The sequence below is a fragment of the Haliotis rufescens genome, unplaced genomic scaffold, assembly GCF_023055435.1.
Source record: "Haliotis rufescens isolate VD_foot unplaced genomic scaffold, xgHalRufe1.0.p SCAF_13, whole genome shotgun sequence".
Lineage (NCBI taxonomy): Eukaryota > Metazoa > Mollusca > Gastropoda > Lepetellida > Haliotidae > Haliotis > Haliotis rufescens.
In genome coordinates this window covers 39,649,875-39,673,470 of record NW_025963813.1, presented here as the reverse complement: position 1 = coordinate 39,673,470, position 23,596 = coordinate 39,649,875, and the positions used below count along the sequence as shown (strand labels likewise).

At 40.6% G+C, this 23,596-nt stretch overlaps 1 protein-coding gene across 1 annotated transcript; it reads left to right on the top strand.

Moving 5' to 3' along the window:
- The first annotated feature begins 3,745 nt into the window (after positions 1–3,745).
- LOC125378748 (heparanase-like) lies at positions 3,746–23,144 on the top strand. The gene is made up of 10 exons (XM_048394707.1): positions 3,746–3,863; positions 4,089–4,268; positions 7,759–7,932; positions 8,193–8,364; positions 8,639–8,689; positions 8,846–9,046; positions 9,975–10,089; positions 22,171–22,283; positions 22,513–22,653; positions 22,974–23,144. The coding sequence occupies exons 1-10, from the start codon at positions 3,746–3,748 to the stop codon at positions 23,125–23,127; spliced, it is 1,419 nt and encodes a 472-aa protein (XP_048250664.1). The 3' UTR covers positions 23,128–23,144.
- The last annotated feature ends 452 nt before the right edge of the window (positions 23,145–23,596 follow it).

Here is a 23,596-nt window from a genome sequence, read left to right as displayed (position 1 = left end):
CGAACTCGTACCTGCATATTTGATGCGTAACCATACAGGATTCTTTATGGAGATACTGGAAAGCATGGACGGAGTGTTGATGCCTGTGACTTGGTTGATTGAGTGTTTTCCTACACCGACAGCGTTGATCGTCCACCTTTTGTTTGTGTTAATATCTACTTACGCAGACATCAGGAGCAAATGCGAACAGTTCACGTCAGTGGCTTTCCTGTTTTTCGGACCGATGTTTTACTGTCGTTCAACAAATGTTCTAGTTGTTCTTTGATGATTTCCTGTAAACTTTCCATAAATGTTGTAAATAGTGTGTTATAAGTACGTAATCACTACATGTTGCATATTCCAATTTTACACCACATGTTCCTCTCTTCATCCAATAATTTTCATACCAATTTTGATGGCTTTTCGATTGGGAAAACCCAGTGATTGACATCATGAGCATCGATCCACGCAATTTGGGAATCGATGACACGCATCAATCAAGTCAGCGAGTGTGACCACCCGATCCCGTTAGTCGCCTCTTACGACGAGCATAGTTGCTTCCTACAGCAAGCATGGGTTGCTGAAGACCTATTCTAACCCTATTCGAACGGGTAGAAACAATAAGAATACTTGACAGAATTGCAAGATCTGGGTTTTAATAACTTGTGAATCAGCTTTAAAACAGATAAGATAGTAATGTCAGTTTGGTAATCCAGAAACATAGTAACACGGCCTCTGACCTCGTCTTACGATTCTGCTGTCTCATCTCATGTGCCAACCAGACAATGGCTGCCACAGACATTTTACTCTAGCGACGCTCAGTATCTTCAGTCTTGTTTGTAAATCTACGTCTTTGTCTGAAGACATCCGTACTGACTCGGTTCTTCATACATAAGACGACATTTTTGTTGGTGTCACGTTTGATGTCATTTTGACTTGGAATGGATTCCAACAAACTGTTCATTTTTGGCAAGATAAGAATGACTAAAAGCCATCCATGTCGTATACAGACGGGAACAGGTTACCGTGCTTCATGTAACGTTCGATAAAACTACATATATTCCCTTTCAATAGGCATATTCATGAAGACATCTCCTCGACTTTCAGGTCGTGATTCACAATGGATGTTTGCGAGTTTGTTGGGAGCATTATACTCATGCACGTAGGTTTGTATTGGAACATCACTCAATGATTGTATAGGTATCCGGTGCTTAAACACATTCTGTTTAATGGTAAATAACGCTGACGCAGTGCCACGGCTTGCTTAAAATCAACATCTACTCTGTGGATATGCTGCAAACAGGATTGGCGCAAAAAAGAAGTTGCGACACATTTTCATGTTCATGAAAACACAATGGTCTTTGGAGACTTAATCTACAGTGAGTAACACTCATGATATGCCACGAGCTGGATGTCCCCGTGTGACGTCACGTCAACAAGACAACCATATTCGGTTGGTGCATTTACGGAATCGTAATACCAAACTGCCACACTAACAGCACTACCTACGTTGAGGCCAATTAGTGGCAGGATCATATGCAACCGGATGATGGATCACAATATCAGGCCCTGATGTCCAGCGATACGCGCAATTTTCCTTCAACGTCAACGGCAGGCACGCCCGGCTTCGTGTAGACAGCATATGAGGTTCAGAAGACATGACTGGGACAGTATACTGCTCACCGCGCCAGGTTCCCCCTGGACAGCTCTGGTGGTCGTGCAGAGGTCTACATGCGCTTAGGACGCTTCAAAGCCGGAAACACTCATGATATGCCAGGAGCTGGTTGCCCACGTGTGACGGCACGTCAACAAGACAACCGTATTCGGCGTTGTTGGCTAGTTTTCATGATTAAGATAGCACGCGCTCACGTAGATGTTTGGATGTTGTCAAGTAGATTACAATTGGTCGATGCGTTGGGATTCGATTAGTCGTGTGACTTGATTTCAGACATTGTTGATATTGATGCCCAACTACGGAATCCGTGTTGACTCGAGCGTTTTCTCCCTGCCATCCCCATGAGGAACGGATACCCATGTGTGCAGGCACAGAATATATCTAACATTGTACTCACAGGTGAGTACTATATATACAATAACATAGTGTTTTCTGCATGCTGATACATGTTCAAATATTTGAGGTCACAATGATCTCTTGATTTGTAATGCAGAATCAATACGTAATTCAAAGAAGAAACACGGACGTACATCCTCGAATTCTCTGTATTACATCATTAAATGGCTATCATCCATGTTTGGTTGTAAGGTAATACACATGCATGTATGCAATTCACATTGCAGCTCATGTTTGGGACGAAATACGATAACATAATATTTGGTCATATTTACGTCTGATTAGTGTTTTATCATAACAAATTCATTGAAAAAATAGTAAGAGTAATATTCTCCTAGTAACAGGAGACAGTCACAACAGAGGTGGTGTAGCAATGTCAATATCGGGTGTGACCACCGTTTGCGTTGATACAGGGTCGGTAGCGGTGGTGCACGGAAGACACCAGATGACTGAAAATAGCATGAGGGCGGTTCTTCCGAGTGTCAACCAAAGATTGTCCCATCTGAGCTAGATTTACTGGTTGGTTCTTGTCCTGTCGTAGGCGTCCCTCTATCTCATCCCAGACAGGGGTCTTATCTTTGGGCTTAGGGTGCTTCAGCAGAAAGACTCTAGGACCTGAACAATGCAGATCAACTGCTCGACTACATCACCCAGAAAGGATATGACATACACGGCTTTGACCTGGACAACGGTATTGTGTTCTTTACAATACATGAAATAAAAAACTCACGAACTGAAATGCGTGATTCCCCACCGTGTAATAGGAACATGCGAAACTATTGTAAGACATTGGAATATCCCATCCCGTATAACATCTCGATTCATGATGTATGTAGTTTTTAGTTTGATTCAAGATATGATCGATAAACGAGATATGATTTTAAATAACATACAAGGGATGATATGATGAAATGAGGACCTATCATGTTTGTAAATGACGTGTTTGTATGTAGTACGTTTGTTTGTTGTTAAACACTGCATTCAGCAATTGTACAACTATACGGCGACAGTCTGTAAACAATTGAGTCTGCACCAGACAACCCAGTGGTGGATGTTGTGAACCACGATCCACTCTATCGAGTTTCGATGACACGCCATCAACTACGTCATCGAACATGACCACTTGATCTCATTGGTTGCCTCTAACGACCAGGAAAGTTTTCTGGGGACCAATTCTAATCCGAATGCGGTGAGGTGTCGATTCCAAAAATGAAACAATATGCTAACCCAGAAATCTGTATCAAGTCTTTGAATGGTTTTTAGAAGTGATTCACATAAATAAAGAATTTATGGATGTCAACTCCTATATTGTAACACAACGTTTCGGAGTATATACTTACTCCTTCATCAGGTGATGCTATGAAGCAGAGAACATATATATGTATCTGTAAGAACAACAAAAGTAATAAGATCACAAAGGTTGAAACTTAACAAGGGAAACCAACAGTTAATTGGCGCTGATAGGATGACAATTGGAAGCTAGGACTCAAATTATCACTGATTGTAATGGACACTGGGCAAACGGAAGGCAGGGGGCAATAAGCACTGATAGGTAGTAGCAATGGAAACGGACTAATGGAAGCCTGCTGGATAATTACCACAGACAATAATCAAAGTAAGACTCGTAAGTCCAAACCACTGGGCTGATAGGTTCCCTGGTCACTGTTCATGGCTGGCTGATGTCTCCTGGTGTAAATGGCTTCTTCGTTGTCGCCAGTTGCTGTTGATGGTAGACAGGACTTTGGCGGCTTCCAACATGATGTTATGGTCTTGGTTCTTGAGAGGTATTCGGAAATGGTGGACTTTGGGTCAAGTTTGTTGACAGAGGTCTGATGTTCCTTGAGTCTGGTGTTGAGGGATCTGAAGGGTCTACGATGTACTGGTGGCCACAGTTGCAGTAGATCTGGTTTATACATCCACTAGAGTAGGGACAACGCCCATGTCCTAGAAGCCAATCCAAGAACTACAAACAATAAGACAGTAATTGATTTGAGCAGCAAGACCCTCATATCTTCACAAATATCCCTCCTCGCCAAAGGCCTGAAGTATGCCCCAGTCAGTGCCAAGACCAACACAGATGCATTCTTCACCAGCGTCGAGGATGGCCTCCAACAACTGCCTCCAAACGACAATGTCGACTACCTCCTCCATCAAATTATAGACGCCATCAAGAATGCCACTAAACCACAGTGCAACAGTGGACTACTGTTTCTTGTCTGTAAATCCCTTTATAGCCAAAATCACACTGAATGCTCACTCACTCATTGATATATATGTTTGAAAAGTTTTCACTTAGTATTTTGTATGGGAATTTAGTTCATCGAGTGGTCATGTAATTATATTTTGTGAGATATTCAGTTAGGCATGTTTAGTTGTGGCATGTGTGAGACGTCCACACTGGGGTGTATATGTATCAATATCAGTAGGTGCTGGACAGGTAGGAAGACCCCATACAAAGTAGTATGATTGAAAACAAAGTGGAACACCAGTGACTCTCAACGTAAGTATTTGATAGATCTGACATTTCTTCGGGTAAAATTAAACTTCCTTTCAGATTTGTAACGGGCGCTTGATGTCATATGTTAATTCAACAGTAATATACACAGATGATTTCACTGTCTAAAAAAAAAATGGATGTCGACAATCTACTGACCTGAAAACTTCAGCGCTGTATGCCAAAACAGAACAGTAGAAATAGAATACTGTGAAAATGCAAGGGATTGATTTGAGCCGATTGGGGAGTGATTTGAACCTGGAGTGAGTGTTTCCTTTTAGTAGTGGGGCGTGACCTCATCCGAGGCTCAATCAATCTAGAATAAATCTGAATTCTTAATGAACTAATTTTTTTAAAATTGGTGGTCCCTTTGAGTTCGTTTTAACTGCAGTTGACTGTATGACAGAACAGAAGAGTAGAAGTAGAATACTGTGAAAATGTAAGGGATTGATTTAAGCCCAACGGGGAGTGATCTAAGCCTGGACTGAGAGTGTGGGGCCAAGTAGAGGGGAGTGACCTCAGTCTAGATGCAATGACATGAAGTTGTTCAGGGATTGATTTGTTATCGTCTGTTTTACGCTATTTTCCTATTGCAAATTTTTTTGATCAAGCATTTGTGATCCAATATGCCCTAGAGTATCAAAATCCGCAACGTTGCTGTGTTGAGTTTACTTGCTCTTTAAGTATTTGATTTGGCAATCACTTCTCAAACATCACAAGTACAAGGCAGGTACCTACCTGAGCTAGAAATAAAGGAAACCAGTAATCATGAGACCGTCTTATCTGTTAATTTAGATAAATGCATAAATATTCAGAGTGACAAAACACTCTTCACAAGACTGTTTGACAAGAAGGATGACTTTAACTTTCCAATAGTCAACTTTCCCTTCATGTCAAGCAATATTCGAGCACCTCCAGCCTTTCGTGTTTACATATTTCACTTCTGAGATACAATCGAACATGCTCTTTCAACCAAGATTTCAAAGAGTGTCATACGAGTCTTGTTTAGAAGTTGCTTGATCAAGGTTTCAACATTTAAGACCTAAGTAAAACTTTCAAAAAGCTTTATGGTGGACATGTGGAGGACATTTCCGAATTTGACGCATCAGTGCCAAAACTGATGTCCGAAGCAATTCCCAATTTTGACTTGTACAGGATGTTTCCGTGCTTTTTTCAGGTGATCATTTGACTTGCCTTTGCATGTGTTTGTGACGGGTGCCACCGTGGAGCAGGATACGCTCCCCCTTTCGCGAACACCTAGTATCTTAACTATTCGATAGTGATTCAAAAACACATGCTCATGATATAGTCGGAATCGTACAATTGACTCTGCCTTTTTGCATATGGAACGGATTTTGTCGCTTTATTTTCTGACATGAACTTCTATGTCCCTGAAATAAGCAAAGTAAACGAGTTGTTTTATCAGCTCTGGCTTATCATCACTTTGTCATTGACACGAGGTCACTCGTTCACATTAAATGGCATACTTCTTTATGTAGATACACATTAACATACACACGAGGTGCTGACACCATGAATTGGATACGTGTGCTCGTTATACTCTGCTCCTTACATGTGCAACGTACAGTGGGTCAGTCTGTTTCTGTCACTGTTTCTACAGACAAGGAAATAGCAACGATAGATGACCATTTCGTCGGGGTGACATTGGATTCGTCAATGCTAGCAATATCTGTTAACTGGGAAGGACTTGATTTAAGGTAAGTATATTGTGATTCACTGTAACACTATATCATATGAGCATGATAAATAATCTTTAAGTTTGAAAGAAAACAAATATTTTCAGTTTCTGCGAATATATTTCATCTAAAACAATGTTTTAGTTCACCTAAAGTGCAGACGCTTGCAAAAGCATTATCCCCGGGCTATCTGAGAATAGCGGAACACCTGGAGACTTCATGACCTTTGACCCAACAGGACATGGGGGTACAAGTGCAAACTCCACTTATACTGGTATGTTTACATGACATGACATGATATATATACATATGATACCTGGTTTTGGAGTATTTAGTATTTAGTACCCATGAGAATAATAACAGGAGAATCGTTTCAGGCATCGTTTTCGTCAAATTTGGAAACCTCCTCATGATTTCTACAAAAAAACTTTTAGAAACCTTTACCTAGGCTTTGAATGTTGTAACACTGATCAAATTACTTTTGAACAAAAGTCAAGTAAAGCTCTCTGGAGTCCTCGATTGTACCTAAAATCTGCAATGTTCAATATAATACCTCTGCCACATGTACATATGAATCAGTGACCTGCAATACATTGTTTTTATGAGAAGGATATATTGGGGTTATGACGCGAGTGAGTTTTGGGATGGTAAATATCCTCTACAAGGAATGAACATTGTACATAGGGTTTATTTTCCAAGCACACACAAGCGTGATGACATCTTTACCATATAATGTCATTCCTAAAACTATTACCGAAATATGTATTCTCATCTCTTACCAATGGTTCCTAAACATTGCAAGGTTTCCTGTTTTCCTATGACGTAACAATTTCAGTGATAATTCAGAAATAGAGTGACAGGAGGTTGATAAAACATTTGACACCTATCGTCGGCTTTATGGACATTATTGTACTTTGTTTGTTGTTTAACTCATAAATAGTCCAGTTGTATGACGGCGGTCTGTAACTAAACAAATCTGGACCAGACATTCTGATTGACATCATGAGCATCGATCCAACCAATTGGGATACAATTACAAGCTTTAACCATGTCAGCTATCCTTTTACGGCAAGCATTGGTTGCTGAAGACCTATTCTACCCCGAATCTTCACGGGTCGACCATTAGTTTTAGAAGTGATAACAAAAACATGATGTGACAACATGCTTGAATGAACATGTTGAAGTTGATCAACGTTATAGGAGATAGGAGATTATTGGTGGTGGAATCAAAGTAAGGCTCTATCGTTCACGTTCCCTTCAGGAACAGTTCTATTACTCAGAATCAAGAATGACTTATTTATAGAACTGTGATATAGTATCTCTCAAATAGTTCCAGATCCCTGATGTTCCCTTTTAACTCGATCGCCGATACACAAGGACGACGCCATGTCTGTTTCCAAACACTGAGTACTTACGTGACCTTATGTTTGTATGTTTATTCGACTTTTTATTCGTTGGCGTCATCCTGATGAGAATCTTACCCACTGTATGATAAACTTGAATATCTTATGTTTGAGATGCTAAATGGGACGAGCTTAATGCCTTTGTGAAGAACGTTGGGTGGGATTTGGTGTTTGCCCTCAATGTGTTGAAGCGGAAAGACGGACAGTGGGACCCTGACAACGCCAAAGAACTGATGACCTATAGCAATGCCAGGAATTACACCATACCTGCATTTGAACTCGGAAATGGTAGTGTATGGTTCTACAGCTCATTTCATATCATATACAACGTAGCATCTTTGTATACAATATAATACTTTACCAAGTATGTACAGTTATTACTTGATAATTCCTCCGCCTTTCTTGATCATTACTCCGTATTTATTACCGTCACATATGTGTACGGTGTAATTCGTACCAGTCGATATGTTTAGAGCATGACGAACATATGTACTGTAACGACCATAATCATATTCTTGATATAATACTCTAGTTTCTTTGGTCTCTAGAACCTGAATATTTCCCTGAACCCTTCACCAATACAATTTCTGGAGCACAGCTTGGGCGAGATTTTGTCCATCTTAGGGAAATCCTCAAGTCTACTCCTGGGTTCGAATCCACGCTGGTGATTGGACCAGATGTAACAGGTATCTCAGGACCGAAATCCATATTGTTTCAGAAGTAAGTGGAAACTTAGAACACATGTTTTCATGATTGGCACACATTGTCTTCTGGGTACCAGTAGCATGATACTGATGTGAAAGTAACAAATGATACCTCATGGACATGGTCAATCTTCTCAACTGTTTTAATGCGGTGATATGATAAGCGATATATAAATCATTGTAAAGTATCCATGACACTAATCCAGTAGCTCACACCATTCAATTACCGAAAACGGTATTCACAATTATGACCGAGTTTGATGCTAGAATTCCTATTGATGATTTTTCAGTTTCTTCGCAGGCGAAGGAAGCAAGGCCGTTGACAGAATCACCTTTCACCAGTGAGTCTTAAGCTATGTCATCTTCTGAAACATGTGTTGAATTAAGTTATTGTAACAACACATGTTACTACTCTACGCTTATTAATATATGCAGTAGGGACACTTAATAAACGAGCTTTCCTTAGCGTCACATTTGAAAATTCTTTAAATGTTTAGGTACTATGCCTTTGAAGGCGATGCGACAGTGAACACCTGCCTCGACCCCAAGGTGATGGACAGCCTGATATCTGACATCCACAGAGTGCGTAATGTCACCTCCCCCTCCAACCCCGACACTCCCCTTTGGCTTGGGGAGACATCGTCCTTCTACGGTGGGGGAACTCCAGCGTTATCTGATAGATATGTAGCGGGGTTTCTGTGAGTATTGTCTCTCTTTTTGAAAGTTTCTTTATTTTTATAAGTATAACAATTTATAGAGCGAGTATGTACTTACACCTATTTCATCAGTAGAACATACCAGAAACTGGCTTCACGGAACCTATCAGTGTGAGGAATGGAACCTGGGTCAACAGCGTGACGACCAAACGGTTAATAGTTGCCCCTGTTTATAGTGCATTGGTGTTCTTTTACGAGGTAGTTAGAAATAGTCAAGCTTTAGCGGCGCGTTTTGTAAATACACAATACTGGGTCTGGCAAACCAGAGTTTGACAGCAAGACCAGTCGGTGCATGGTGACACACAATCAGCCAGATCCTGCATGGAGACCTACTCACCCTAATGCTGCTGAGGATATACTTAGTAACCGGTTAGTTGACGATATGGACCTGGACCAAACAGAAACAACAAACACACATAAAACTACGGACAACATCTGTCAGCTGAAAAAAATGATATACAGCCTTGTTTAATCTGGTGAGTGTGAGTGAGTTGGGTTTAACACCGCTTTTAACAGTATTCCAGTTATATCACGGAGTGTCAGCTTAGTATGGGAGGAAAGCCCGATGTGATGCAGGTCTCAGGTTTAACCCACGAACACGGGTATGGTGCTGACAAACCTAGAAACATAATCGGGGCGAACGGGTATTCGAACCCACAATCATAGGTTTTTAGCGTGCCCAAGGGACGCAACTCTGCACAGCGAATCGCGGCGTCCTTGACGACTAGGCCGTCCGTGCCCCCTTTGAATGTAGCGAAGATGCGTGTAAGTTGAATGCGTGATTCCTCAGGTTTGAGGACTTTTATTGTTGTTGGTAGTGCCAGAATGAATGCGCAACCCTACCTCGACAAGCATGTGAGCAATTATTCATCCCGCATTTGATTCACCTAGCTTCAAATTAATATTTCAGATGGTTAGACAAGCTCGGGGTTGCCTCACGGATGGGACTTAAAGGGGTTTTAAGACAATCGTACTATGGACACAATTATTCTCTGATCGAGATGAACACATTTGAACCTTATTCGGTAAAATCCGTCTTTGCACAAGGTGTTTCTTTCGAAAATATATATTAAAAACATTTTGTCAGTTGTATCTGATGTCTCTGCTTTCTCTGATTCTGGAGGCAGTCAGTATATAATAACCTCATTACTTAATCAAATCCATACTCTCTAACTGCTTACATGTCAATGATACATATGACAACAGTAAAATTGCCCGTGTATGGTTCAGTGTGTCCAGTCTTTGATAATTACTTGTAAAGTGTCTCCCTTGTCACCCACTCAGCCCCTAACAGTAACTTTTATGAAGCAAACCTGAATACATTAGTGTTATGTGTTTGATAGCACAAGATTTAATTGAAAATGATTCAGACCTACTTGATGCATAGACAATTGTCACTTTCCAGGACTACTGGCTGACCTTGCTCTACAAGAGACTGGTTGGGAATAAAGTGTTATCCTTGCAGACGAACTCAACCAACAGCTTCAGGGTCTATGCCCACTGTGCAAAACAGAACAGGTACACAGTTGGAAGGTGTTGAATGGGATAGTCAGTGGTCCTTTTTATATTTGAACATCAACTTCTATAACATAAATGTCTCCTCTGTAGTCATCCATTTCCATAACGTGCATGTAATGTAATGACTTCGGATGTGCCAACATATTGTAACTTTTCGATCCAACATGTTTCCGTATGTTTTGAATAGTGTATACAACTACAAGCCGGGTAGTGTTGTAATCTACATCGTCAACGTCAACATCTACACCACCGTCGTCACCTTCCCACAATTCCAAAAGAATATGGATCTCTTCTGGCTCAGACCAGAGTTCACAGAACTTACATCAAGGCAAGTACAGGCATACATGATGATGGTCATATGGCAGAGACTAATACACAGAGGAACAAGAACACTTTATGATACAGGCTAATGAAACGCAGTGCGTTTTACTTTACATAATGTGATACATACTCAAACGTGATCACTCATATAACTAAAGAGATTATGGTTAATCGTCGCTAGTGTTGTCCTTAATTTCAGTTGACGTTATAATTTCAGGAATGTGACACTAAATGGTAAACGACTGGATTATGTGAACAACACCATCCCCGACATGCCCCCTCAAAAGGCCTATTGCGGGCTCCTCATGCTGCCAGCAAGGACCTTCGGGTTTGCCGTGTTCCCTGATGCGGATGTTGATATCTGCAGGTGATTGTTACAAGTGGAATGTGTAAAGCGTAATAAATTAAAGCAGTGTTCCATTACAAATATATGCATTTCTTTTGTTGGCATTGCGTTCTTCTTCTTGTAACGTCTTCAAGATGACAGACTTACGCCTCCTACGCTGCCTAGTAGGGCAGGACATGCTTACCCTTTTCGCGAAGACCATGTCATGACTGATTATCAGTTGTCAATTCATATAATTTACCCAGCTATTTTGCCCTTTATGCCAAATTGAATCTGCTTCGGGCATTGACACATAGAGGAAATATACGCAAATCGTGTTCTTGCATGCATTTCCTCCCATGTTTGCGTTTGTTTGGTGTAAAAACCGGTCCCGTGGGTGTAGAAAATCAATAAGTGTGTCAATTATATGGACACTTTATGAGATGGAAACATGACATTGCCATTGGCAACTTAGTCTGAAAACCCGTGCGCCTCTGACCTTGGTAAAGCTCATTTGTTCTGTTCATCGGGATCTGTTCCGCTGTGTAAATGAGACAACTGACAACATGTACATTTGACTGACCTCGGTCTCATTCAAACAAACTGTCTGTTACTGTGTCAATTTAACCAAGAGACATTTCTTCAGAGTTTCGTTTTCAGGGTTTCGTTTTCCACAACACAAACAAGCAGCCTAGCCATGTGTTCTACATGTACATATATACGTTTACTACACTGTCAAATTAACTGAATGTGTTGTTACTTCACATCTACTTACACTGGGCCTGTGATAACGTTCGATAAAATCGTAGGCCCCAAAACTTGGAAGAGACACGTTGTTGACGTATTACGGATGTCAAATCCCGAAGTAAATGTAGAACACATTACGCATCTACTTACACTGGGCCTGTGATAACGTTCGATAAAATCGTAGGCCACAAAACTTGGAAGAGACACGTTGTGGACGTGTTACGGATGTCAAATCCCGAAGTAAATGTAGAACACATTACGCATCTACTTACACTGGGCCTGTGATAACGTTCGATAAAATCGTAGGCCACAAAACTTGGAAGAGACACGTTGTGGACGTGTTACGGATGTCAAATCCCGAGTAAATGTAGAACACATTACTCTTCACAGCGCCTGGAATGGCACTGTAGTGCAGAGGAGTTTTAGGTGGCTAAATGTTATCAGGAAATTCTTGCTCCTGATTGATAACTCCAGACTCAAAGCTTATTATGCGTCTGCATATCTAACTGTTGTTAATGTTGTTAGCATCCCGATATGTGTCGTAAAGTGACTCAAGCATTGCGGTAGGCGTAGGTGACTCCCCTCGTCTTAACCGTATTACCAATCGTTAACACAGACAGTGCTTGTCGTAAGAGGCGACTATACTTGTCGTAAGAGGCGACTATGCTTGTCGTAAGAGGCGACTATGCTTGTCGTAAAAGGTGACTAACGGGATCGAGTGGTCCAGATCTCTGACTTGGCTGATGCAAGTCATCGATCCCAAGTGCGTGGATCGATGCTCATGATATCAATTACTGTATTGTCTGGTCCAGACTCGATTATTTACAGACCGCCGTCATATAGCTGGAATATTGCTGAGTACGGCGTTAAACAGCAAACCAACTAACACAGATAAATATGTCACTAGATAAGGGTGTCAAGGTAAAAAGTCATGAAAGTACAACATGATACACACATCTGGTACAAGATAATCTTTCTCTTTAATTATGTAACTTTTAACTTTTTATTTATTTATGTTTATAAGTTATTTGAATATGCATGCTCATTTGTAAATATATTTATACTTAAAGTACATTTGTGGTTTGTGTCACATTATGATGACTCGCGGGCCAGTCTGAAATCTGACCACTTTATGCGATCTAGTGGCCTCTAAAGACCAGGAATAGATTGCTAGGGACCTTGAAATAGTGACATATGCAGAATCACATTGTCCTACTTATGATAAATGTTGAATCATTAGCACAATATCATAGTTTAGACGTTATCTACAGTAGGGAAACACTCAGGGCTTGCAACAAGCTGGCCATCCAGGTCTGACGTCACGTCAACATAACAACCATATCCGGTTGGTGCATCTACGGAATCAATACCGAACCGCTCCGTTAACAATTCTTGTGTTGAGAATTAGTGGCAGAACATTACGCGACCGGTTGAGAAAGCACAAGATCCGGCCCCAGCGTCCAGCGATACGTCCAATTTTGCTTGGTGCAGACAGCATCTGAGTTTCCGAAGACACTACTGGGATAGTATACTGTTCAAAGATGAATAAGAGTTTTATCTGGACAGATCTGATGGTCCTGCAAGGGTCTAAAGACGTCCAGGAGAACTCTGCTAAGAGAAGAGACGTTTGTTCTATTCCGACCATATCATGAGCATGTGTTTATGCATAAATTTCAAACAGTGACGACAGAAAGTGTTTGCGAAGATGTTGCGCATCATGCCACGTGGATGGCACTAGTCACAAACTGGTCACATTGTCCACCTAAAAAGACACATGAACTTATGGTACAAATCAAAATAATGAATTGCATCGGGCATCTTTCTTGTACCGCTGCGTCAAATTTACACGTCCACCATAAAACCTTTTGAAAGCTTCCCGGAGGCCTTAAATGTTGTAATCTTGATCAAACAACTTCTAAGAATGAGTCGTGTGACACTTTTTGCAATCTTGGTATGAAGAGCATGCTCGATTGTACCTCAAACGTGACAAGGGCTGGAGCTGATGGAATATTTCAAGAGTATTGCTCGATATACACAGATACGTATATGATTTCATATTAATTCAGATTGCAAAACATGTTTGGGACGAAGTACATTTCACCAAGAAAGTAGGCTGGGTTCTCATATTTTGGCTCTGTGTGCTGCAGCGGAAAGATGGACACTGGGACCCGAGCAATGCAGACCAGCTGCTAGACTTCTCCAACAAGAAAGGATATGACATCAAAGGCTTTGAAGTGTGCAATGACATTATGTTCTCCACGTTACTTACACATGTAATTCACAAACTGAAATACGTGATTTCCCCCAAAAGTCCTTTTGGCTCCAAATGATAACGATGAATTGCAAAATGACTCAAAATCGGGAATAGTCTATTACATATCAAAGCAGTACACTTCAATGAATACTCTGTACCCAACAATATCTGCTGTTTGTTATCATTATTCCAATCACTGGACATGTAGGAAGCAGAAGTATCGTAAGTCCTCATGGTACCTAGTATGGTGACCTACCTTTGGCTATTGGTGATCTATAGGCCATTTTTATTGTGTACTGTTATGAATTGTTACAAATTTTATTATGATATGCTAGTTTTACAATCTACATCTGTGATAGTCTAGTGTTTTTACTGTCGTTTGTCGACAGATTATAATGTCTATTTTTATATATTATTGATTTACAACCTGATTTAGTCACGATATGGCTGAAATATTGCCGATGTGACTATGAAATCTTAACTCACTCACTCACTCACCTATCACTGGAAAAAGTTGTTCAGAAACTATCATATTGTTGTGTGTACACGTTGACATCTTGGACGTTGGGGACGCAACGGTAGGAGGAACAGCGAAAACACGTACTGAACGTGCTACATAGTAAACGTCGTTGTTGACTGACAGGATTCACTATTTGCTTGCTTGTTTGTTTGTTTGCTGTTTGACACTGCACTCAGCAATAGTCCAGCCAAATGACGGTAGTCTGTAAATAGTCGAGTCTGGACTAGACAATCCACTGATTGGCATCATGAACATCGATCCACGCAATTTGGATACGATGACATGCATTAACCAAGTCAGCTAGCCTGACCACCCAATCCCGTTGGTCAACTCTGAGGACAAGCATAGTCGCCTTTTACGGCAAGCATGGGTTGCTGAAGACCTATTCTACCCCGGACTCTTCACGGGTGTTGCGAAAAGGTGAGCATATCCTGCTCCACTAGTGGCATCCATCATGAGCAGTTCATTTCTGGTTTAAAAAATTCCATCATCGAACTGAAGTAAACCAGTTGTTTTATCAGTTTATCAGCAGTTTGTCGTTGACACGAGGTCAGTCGTTCACATTAAATGGTATACTTCTTTATATAGATACACATTAGCATACATGCAGTGCTGAGGACACCATGACTGTGACACGTGTGCTCGTTATACTCTGCTCCTTACATGTGCAATGCACACTGAGTCAGTCTGTTTCTGTCACTGTTGCTACAGACAAGGAAATAGCAACGATAGATGACCATTTCGTTGGAGTGACAATTGATTCAGCAGAGATACCAATAGCGTTTAACTGGGGAGGACTGGATTTACGGTGAGTGTATTAGTTTATTTATGTAGTTTACTGTAGAGAGGATATTTCATGTGTCAAGTGAAATATCACGGGTGAAAAGGAGATATCTCCTTTTTCCCCGTCACGCGACGAGAGAAACATAATATTTTACGAGACATATGGAATTTACTTTTTATTTGATACTTTTTGTGTAGTTGTCTACCGGTAAATATTTCATTACAAATGTAAAAACTTGAAACGTAAATTCTCTCTACCTAACACACAGAGATGGTTCACCACCCCTTGTATTTGCAACTGGAGAAGTAGTTTCGTGTTTGCATAATCTTTAAGAAATATGAAGAAAAGAAGCAAGGCATTTTTAGGGGCACGGAACTTCTCTTTCACACATATAGATATGGTTATATACAAAATCAACTTTAATCAAAAAATATACTTGAAAACTACCAAACCGGTGTTGGAAGCGAAAGAATACCCACTTGTCAAGAAACAAAACAGCGCTTTGCGAAACGAAAAGTCTCGATTGACGAGTTAAGTGAGAAATTTACAGTATACCAAACAGTCTTTAAGAGAATAACGAACGGCCTGAAGCGATATTAACTCCATAAATGGCAACAGTGAAATATGAATTGCTATGTTCACTGCAATGAAAATATCAAACTCAGTCTTTCACACTTAAGTATATGATAAAACATTATACACTCGTGCCTCGTTTATACGGACACTTGCGTCATTTCACAATTCGTCCGTATAAACGAATTTCCGTATAACTGAAACCTGCTTCTTACTGGAAGAGTTACTGGAAAAGCGGCATTGTCCATCAAAGGAATAACACGCCTACCTTGAAAACACTTCTGCCTGTCAAAGGGCTGCAACAAATCAGAAAAGAGTTCTAATGTCATCCACGCTTTTGTATTGTTGCGGTACCTAACATAAAGTTCGGGATTGTAACCACCACTGAAACATCGAGGTCGTCGAGCTTTTCCTATCACTAATGGCTTAACTTTCACAGAACCGTCTGCATTCGCACACAGAGCCACACTAACACGCTCCTTGGATCGTTTCGTACCACTAACAGGCTAGGACGCAAGTGTCTGATTTGGTCCCAACTTAAAAAACATGTATATCATACGAATATGGTGAATAATCGTTCGCGTTTGAAAAAGAACAAATCATTTTGATGATATTTTATTTGAAATTAATTTTCTAGTTCACCCAAAGTGCGGACGCTTGCTAAGGCGTTATCCCCGAGCTATCTGAGAATAGGCGGAACTGCTGGAGACTTCAATACCTTTGACCCAACGGGTCATGGGGGGACAAGTGCAAACTCCACTTTTACTGGTATGTTTATATGACGTATATAATAAATATGATACATCGTTTTGGGAGTATTCAATGCCAGAAAAATGAATGATGTTCAATTGGGTCATAACATTCATCAAGTGATAAGATTCCTTCGCCGTGACATCGTTTTGAGTCGTTAGGGATTTACACTGCTTATAATAATCCTGACGCCATCGAGAGTCTGTGAAATCTGCAGTTAAGGTAGAGCAGAGGTCTCAAGAATTGTCACATTCAATGATGAGGAATGTAATCTGTACTGAATCCTGCTTTAACTGCTGTAGTAAGATCATATGCAAACCCCTGACATTGATTCCGTCAGTAAGTATAAGGTAAAATATAGCTGAAAGCAGCAATGTCGGGCCCTGTTTACACAAAAGCACGGCCTTGGGATTTTGGTGGTATCTGGAACGCAACTTTCTACATACGCAAACAACATTTGAACATAATCGGGCGAATGAGTGGACGAGAAGCGGTGCTTACACAATGGTGTGGGCGTGAACGACACAAAACGACAGTTTCAATACCACTAGCGCTGAGCAAATGAGCTTCAGTAACTGCTTGAATGAAGGAAGGAATTGAGTTTACTGCCGTTCCTGCGGACGCTCAAACGTAGCCAAAGACGGGAACCCGAACCCCGCTAAGCAAGGGCTCTCCGACTCGGTTTGGGTTGACACGGGCGCTCGCCGACTCGGCTTATATAGCACACGGTGTAGAACACCAGGAACCGCCGCTATGAAATTGGCGTGTGCCAGTATGTCAAAGGTTGTTCTACAGAGTGTTCCTCCATGTTAGAACCCTCGAAGGGTTTGCTTGTACCAATGCTATCCAACGTAAGGCCCCGAAGCAAATGCCTATTTGAAAACGAATACATGCATCAACCAATGCAGCAAGAATGACCACACGATACCGATAGTCACCGCTTAGGACAAGACAAGCATGGGTTTGCTGAAGACCAGTTCTAACCCTGTTTTTCACGGGTAATACACATAAAACTGACGACATTTGCGACAAGATTGTGTATTGCTCTTGGCTCTCTAATTAGCCAGCGAACGGGGGTTAAACTATAATTGTGGGGCGCTTATTAGAAGTAGTACTCAATTAGAGTACTAACTTGAATCAAACATAACATAACATTTACAATGCAAACAAAAACAAAACAGATATGATATTTAAGGTAAAATTTATGAGAAATAAATTATCAAAATCAAAATCCAATATGTCAAAGATATCCAAAACCGGCAATCCATATTTGATGTGTCATGAATTGAGAAAATTCTCAGAGGGTTTGGAAGCTTTTTATGCAGTAGATTCAGAGAGTACGGATGTAAAGACATGTACCAAACCACACTGTGAAACCTTGAATCCAATATGGCTACTAAACCCCTTGACCGATGACCAAAGACAAAGAACAAAAAATGTCAAGCACATAAAGCAGCAAACACATTCAGAATGAATGAGTGAGTGAAATTTTACGTCACATCGGTAATCTTTTAGCCATATCGTGACAAAACAGTTATAATAATTATATTTAGATTAAAAAAGCTGTCAACGATGGACAGTAAGATAACTAGAGTATCACATTTTGTATTTTACAACTAGTTGAGAACAGTTAAAAGAATACATTTTAAATCAACAATACATTATAAAATTGGGGAATAGATCACCAGTAACCAAAGTTAGGCCACCTTACCTAGGACCGGGGGGAATTTCCCATTCAAGAGTGTAAGTAATCGGACCAGCGATTGCAGACAGTAGGGCGACATATATCATCAAAACCTACTTGTTTTTAGTTATCTGCACTTCGTCATTGGGCCTACGGATTTTGGCGGAAGCTAGTATCTTGTGGTAATTTTTTGCTATCCCTGGTCCAAAATCAGTTTACACTGATTACAATAGGCCAATGTTCAAAATTGTACTCCAAGTCAATCAATGATCTGCTTTACATTTGTTTAAATGAATATTTATTGTTTTCAAAAGAAGGACATATAGGGGTTATCACACGTGTGTTTTAGGATGGTAAATATGTTCTATGAGGAATGATCATTGTACTTCAAAAGTACATATTTTTTAACATCCAAGCTCAAACAACCACGATAGCCACTTTATTTTATAATGTTTTTCATGAATCTATATCGAAACTTTCCTTTGAATGTGCGCACTAAAATATTAGGTCGCAATGCCAGTGATTAGTCAGTCGAAACAGGCAGTGAAGATATTTGTTTTCTGACACTGATATTCGGCTTCGATAGCGACATGCTTCAAAAACCGTTTCTGTACGTGATCAATATCTTCGAAGAGAGGCATAGCCGGACGTTGGTTTGGTGGTGGTATCTAACTTAAACGAAGTCGTTCAATGTGTCTTTCGAGAACATTTCTTTTGAACTGAACCAAGAATGACTTAATATTAATTCTGACTCAAACGCCGATAAAAGAAGAGCGACGCCATGTTTGTTCGCAAACACTGAGTACCTATGTGTACGTTACATTATGTTGCTTGTTTATCCGAGTTAATTTATTGGCATTTCTCCAGCTGAGAAATGTACCCATAAAGATCTATTTTATCATTGAGGTGCCATATGGGACAATCTGAATGACTTCGTGAGGGCCGTGGGATGGGACTTGGTGTTTGGCCTCAATGTATTGAAGCGGAAAGACGGACAGTGGGACCCTGAAAACGCCAAAGAACTGATGAGCTATAGCTATGCCAGGAACTACAAGATGCCCGCATTTGAACTCGGAAATGGTAACAGTTCTACAGCTCATTGAATAGAACATACAACGTAACATCTTTGTGGATGATATTATACTTCACCAAGTATGTATAGTTGTACCTAGATCATTCCTCCGTGTTTACTACGTTAAGATATATATGTGCACGTTATTCTTCAATCTCAAAGTCAAAAGGTGTAGAGCATGACGAACATATGTACTGTAATCATAATCATATTCTTGATATAATACTCTAGTTTCTTTGGTCTCTAGAACCTGAATATTTCCCTGAACCCTTCACCAATACAATTTCTGGAGCACAGCTTGGGCGAGATTTTGTCCACCTTAGGGAAATCCTCAAGTCTACTCCTGGGTTCGAATCCACGCTGGTGATTGGACCAGATGTAACAGGTATCTCAGGACCGAGATCCATATTGTTCGAGAAGTAAGTAGAAACGTGCAAAACAGAAGTTCAAAATTTTTTCTGGGTTAGAGCATCATCATGGGGGTTGTTAAATTTAATTTAAATGTGAGGCCTCATGGTACCCAACTGCTATATTACAGCAATGTGATAAACGATATATAGAGGACCCATGCACCACTCCAGTACATCATATTCAGTCACATATTCCAGGTTCTATACCGAAATAGGATTTTGAAACGAGTTTGATGCTGGGATTCCTATTGACTATTTTACAGTTTCTTCAAAGGTGAAGGAAGCAAAGCTGTTGACAGAATCACCTTTCACCAGTGAGTTTTAAGCTATATCAGTTTCTTACTTATTTATCTAATTAGGTTTTTGTAACCACACATGTAACGGCACTACGTTTGTCAACCATTGCAGTAGGGACACTTAAAAACGAATTTTTCTTTGCGTTGAATTTGAAATGTTTATATGTTTAGGTACTATGCCTACGAAGTCGGTGTAACAGTGGACACCTGCCTCGACCCCAAGGTGCTGGACAGCCTGATATCTGACATCCATAGAGTGCGTAACGTCACCGCTCCCACCAACCCCGACACTCCCGTTTGGCTTGGGGAGACATCGTCCTTCTATGGCGGGGGAGCACCTGATATATCTGATAGATATGTAGCAGGCTTTCTGTGAGAATTGTCTGTCTACTTTATTTTTGTAGCGAAACAAATTTGTAGTGCGCGAGTTAGTGATTGAATGAGCTTTAAGCACTATTCCATCAATGTCACGGCAGGGGACACCAGAAATGGTCTTCATAGAAGTTTCCAATGTGAGGATTCGAACCTTGGTCTACACAGTGACGACCGAATGGTTTATCAATTGGCCAGTTTATAGTGCATTGATGTTCGCTTACGAGACAGTTATAAACTTTAGGAGTGCGGATTGTAAAGAAGGTATTCTAGGCAATCAGTCAATTACCTGAATGGCAACCACCTTATCCTCATGCGCATTGTATCCCAATTGCGTGGATCGATGCTCATGTCAATCACTGGATTGTCTGGTCCAGACTCGATTATTTACAGACCGCCATCACATAGCTGGAATATTGCTGTGTGCGAACTTGAACAACAAACAACCAAACCAAACTCATGCTGCTGAGGTTATATTTAGTACCAGCTTCCCTCCGGGTATTGACCATATGGACCTGGACATTGCAGAATACACAGACACACATAAAACACTGAGGATACAGTTGGTATACATTCTTGTCTTGTTAATGATGTTGAAGCAGGAGTAAGCTGAACGCCGCTCTCAGCAATATTCCAGCCATATGACGGCTTTCTGTAAATAATCGAGTCTGGACCTGATAGTGCAGTGACTGATATCATGAGCATCGATCCACGCAATTTGGATCGATGACATGCATCAACCAAGTCAGCAAGCCTGACCACTCAATCCCGATTGTCGCCTCTTACGACAAGCATAGTCGCCTTTTACGGCAAGCATGGGTTGCTGAAGACCTATTCTTCCCCGGATCTTCACGGGTGGGCTGAATGTGTGATTCCCCAGGTTAGAAGACCATATTTGTTTTCGGAGTTGCCAAAATGAATGAATGTGCACGACGACATGGATAGTCTATTGAACGTAAAATCGTCTCCTCCATTTCATTTGTTCAACTCGCTTTGAACATAAAACATAAATGTTTTGATTTACACTTACCTGGACTATTAATGATATGAATATTTCAGATGGTTAGACAACCTCGGGGTTGCTTCAAGGATGGGACTTAAAGGGGTTTTGAGACAATCGTACTATGGACAAAATTATTCTCTGATCGAACCGCACACGTTTGAACCTTATCCGGTAGGTACAAATATGATATCATCTCGTTCCATTAGGATTGACTAAAACTCATCTTTGCAAAATACGGTAATACAGAAAGAAATACGTTGTCAGTTTACCGAATGTCTCTGACTTTAACTGTAAAGACACCATTGGATATCGTGAAACTTTCTATCTATTTTTACGTAGGCAATTTATGGTTCAATGTTTCCAGTATTTGATCATTATTGGTAAACCTGCCACCCTGTCACCCGCTCATGACCCTATCTGTAACTTTCATGTGATAAATCTGAGTATGTTCTTTGCGTGACAATTGTCACTTTCCAGGACTACTGGCTGACCTTGCTCTACAAGAGACTGGTTGGGAATAAAGTGTTATCTGTGCAGACCAACTCAACCAACAGTTTCAGGGTCTACGCACACTGTGCCAAACAGAACAGGTACACAGTTGGGATGTGCTGATGGGGTAGTCAGTATGCAGGAGACAAATATTTATGTTTCAGTCACTTCCTCTCTATATTCAATCATCAGCATCTAGAACATCTAACATAACTGCACTGTCGTCACACATTTTCATGAGGTGCTTGTAATTTAAAGACTTCGAATTCTGATGTGCTTAACTATATAAACCATTTTTTGTCCAAAATGTTCCACATATTTTGTTCACAGCGTGTACAACTACAAGCCGGGTAGTGTTGTCGTCTACATCGTCAACGTCAACATCTACACCACCGTCGTCACCTTCCCACAATTCCAAAAGAATATGGATCTCTTCTGGCTTAGACCAGAGTTCATAGAGCTTACTTCAAGGCGAGTATACGGATACGTGATATCACAAAGAAACTATTTAGAACACTTTAAACACTTTGTAACAAAGGCTAACGTCGGTCGGGTTTGCCAATATTTCATGCCATAGAGATAAAAATAATAATAATAACACCTAACAATAACGCTTCGTCCTTGCCTTTACATTACGCGCTACATAGATAAACGTGACCTATAATGTCACGTTGATTTTATTAACCATTGTAATCCGAATAGCTGATGTGTTGTCGTCGTTTGGGAAGTGGTTGGCGTCTTATTGGCACAGATATACCGTTTGATATATGACACTGACATTGTAATTTCAGGAATGTGACACTAAATGGTAAACGACTGGATTATGTGAACAACAGCATCCCCTACATGCCCCCTCAAAAGGCCTATGGCGGGCTCCTCATGCTGCCAGCAAGGACCTTCGGGTTTGCTGTGTTTCCTGATGCGGATGTTGATATCTGCAAGTGATGCTGACTGGTATTAATTGTAATGTAGATTACATTAAACCAATGTTACATTACAAATCTTTCAAATTTTCCTTTGTAGTTAGCATTCCGCACTCGTGCACATTTTATATATAATGATTACAGTAATAGACAATACTAGACAAGTACTGAAGGCACATATGTTAAAAAACAACACATACACTTAAAGTATACAGAATCCGCTTTCAATAAATGCCACAGCCCCATGAACACAATGTCCGCTTTGAATTGGATGCAAGGAAGAGTGGTCCTGGAGAATGACACCTTACGTCCTAGGTTTGTTTGTTGTTTAACGCCGCACTCAGCAGTATTCCAGGTATATGACGGCGGCCTGTAAATAATCGAGTCCGGACCAGACAATCCAGTGATTGACATCATGAACATCGATCCATGCAATTGGGATCGATGACATGTTTCAACCAAGTCAGTGAGCCTGACCACCCGATTCCGTT

Coding starts and splice junctions, on each gene's coding strand:
- LOC125378748 (XM_048394707.1), top strand. CDS start 3,746: ATGGCTTCTTCGTTGTCGCCAGTTGCTGTTGATGGTAGACAGGACTTT. Junction 7,933..8,192: donor TGCATTTGAACTCGGAAATG/GTAGTGTATGGT, acceptor TTTGGTCTCTAG/AACCTGAATATTTCCCTGAA. Junction 22,654..22,973: donor TTCATAGAGCTTACTTCAAG/GCGAGTATACGG, acceptor TTGTAATTTCAG/GAATGTGACACTAAATGGTA.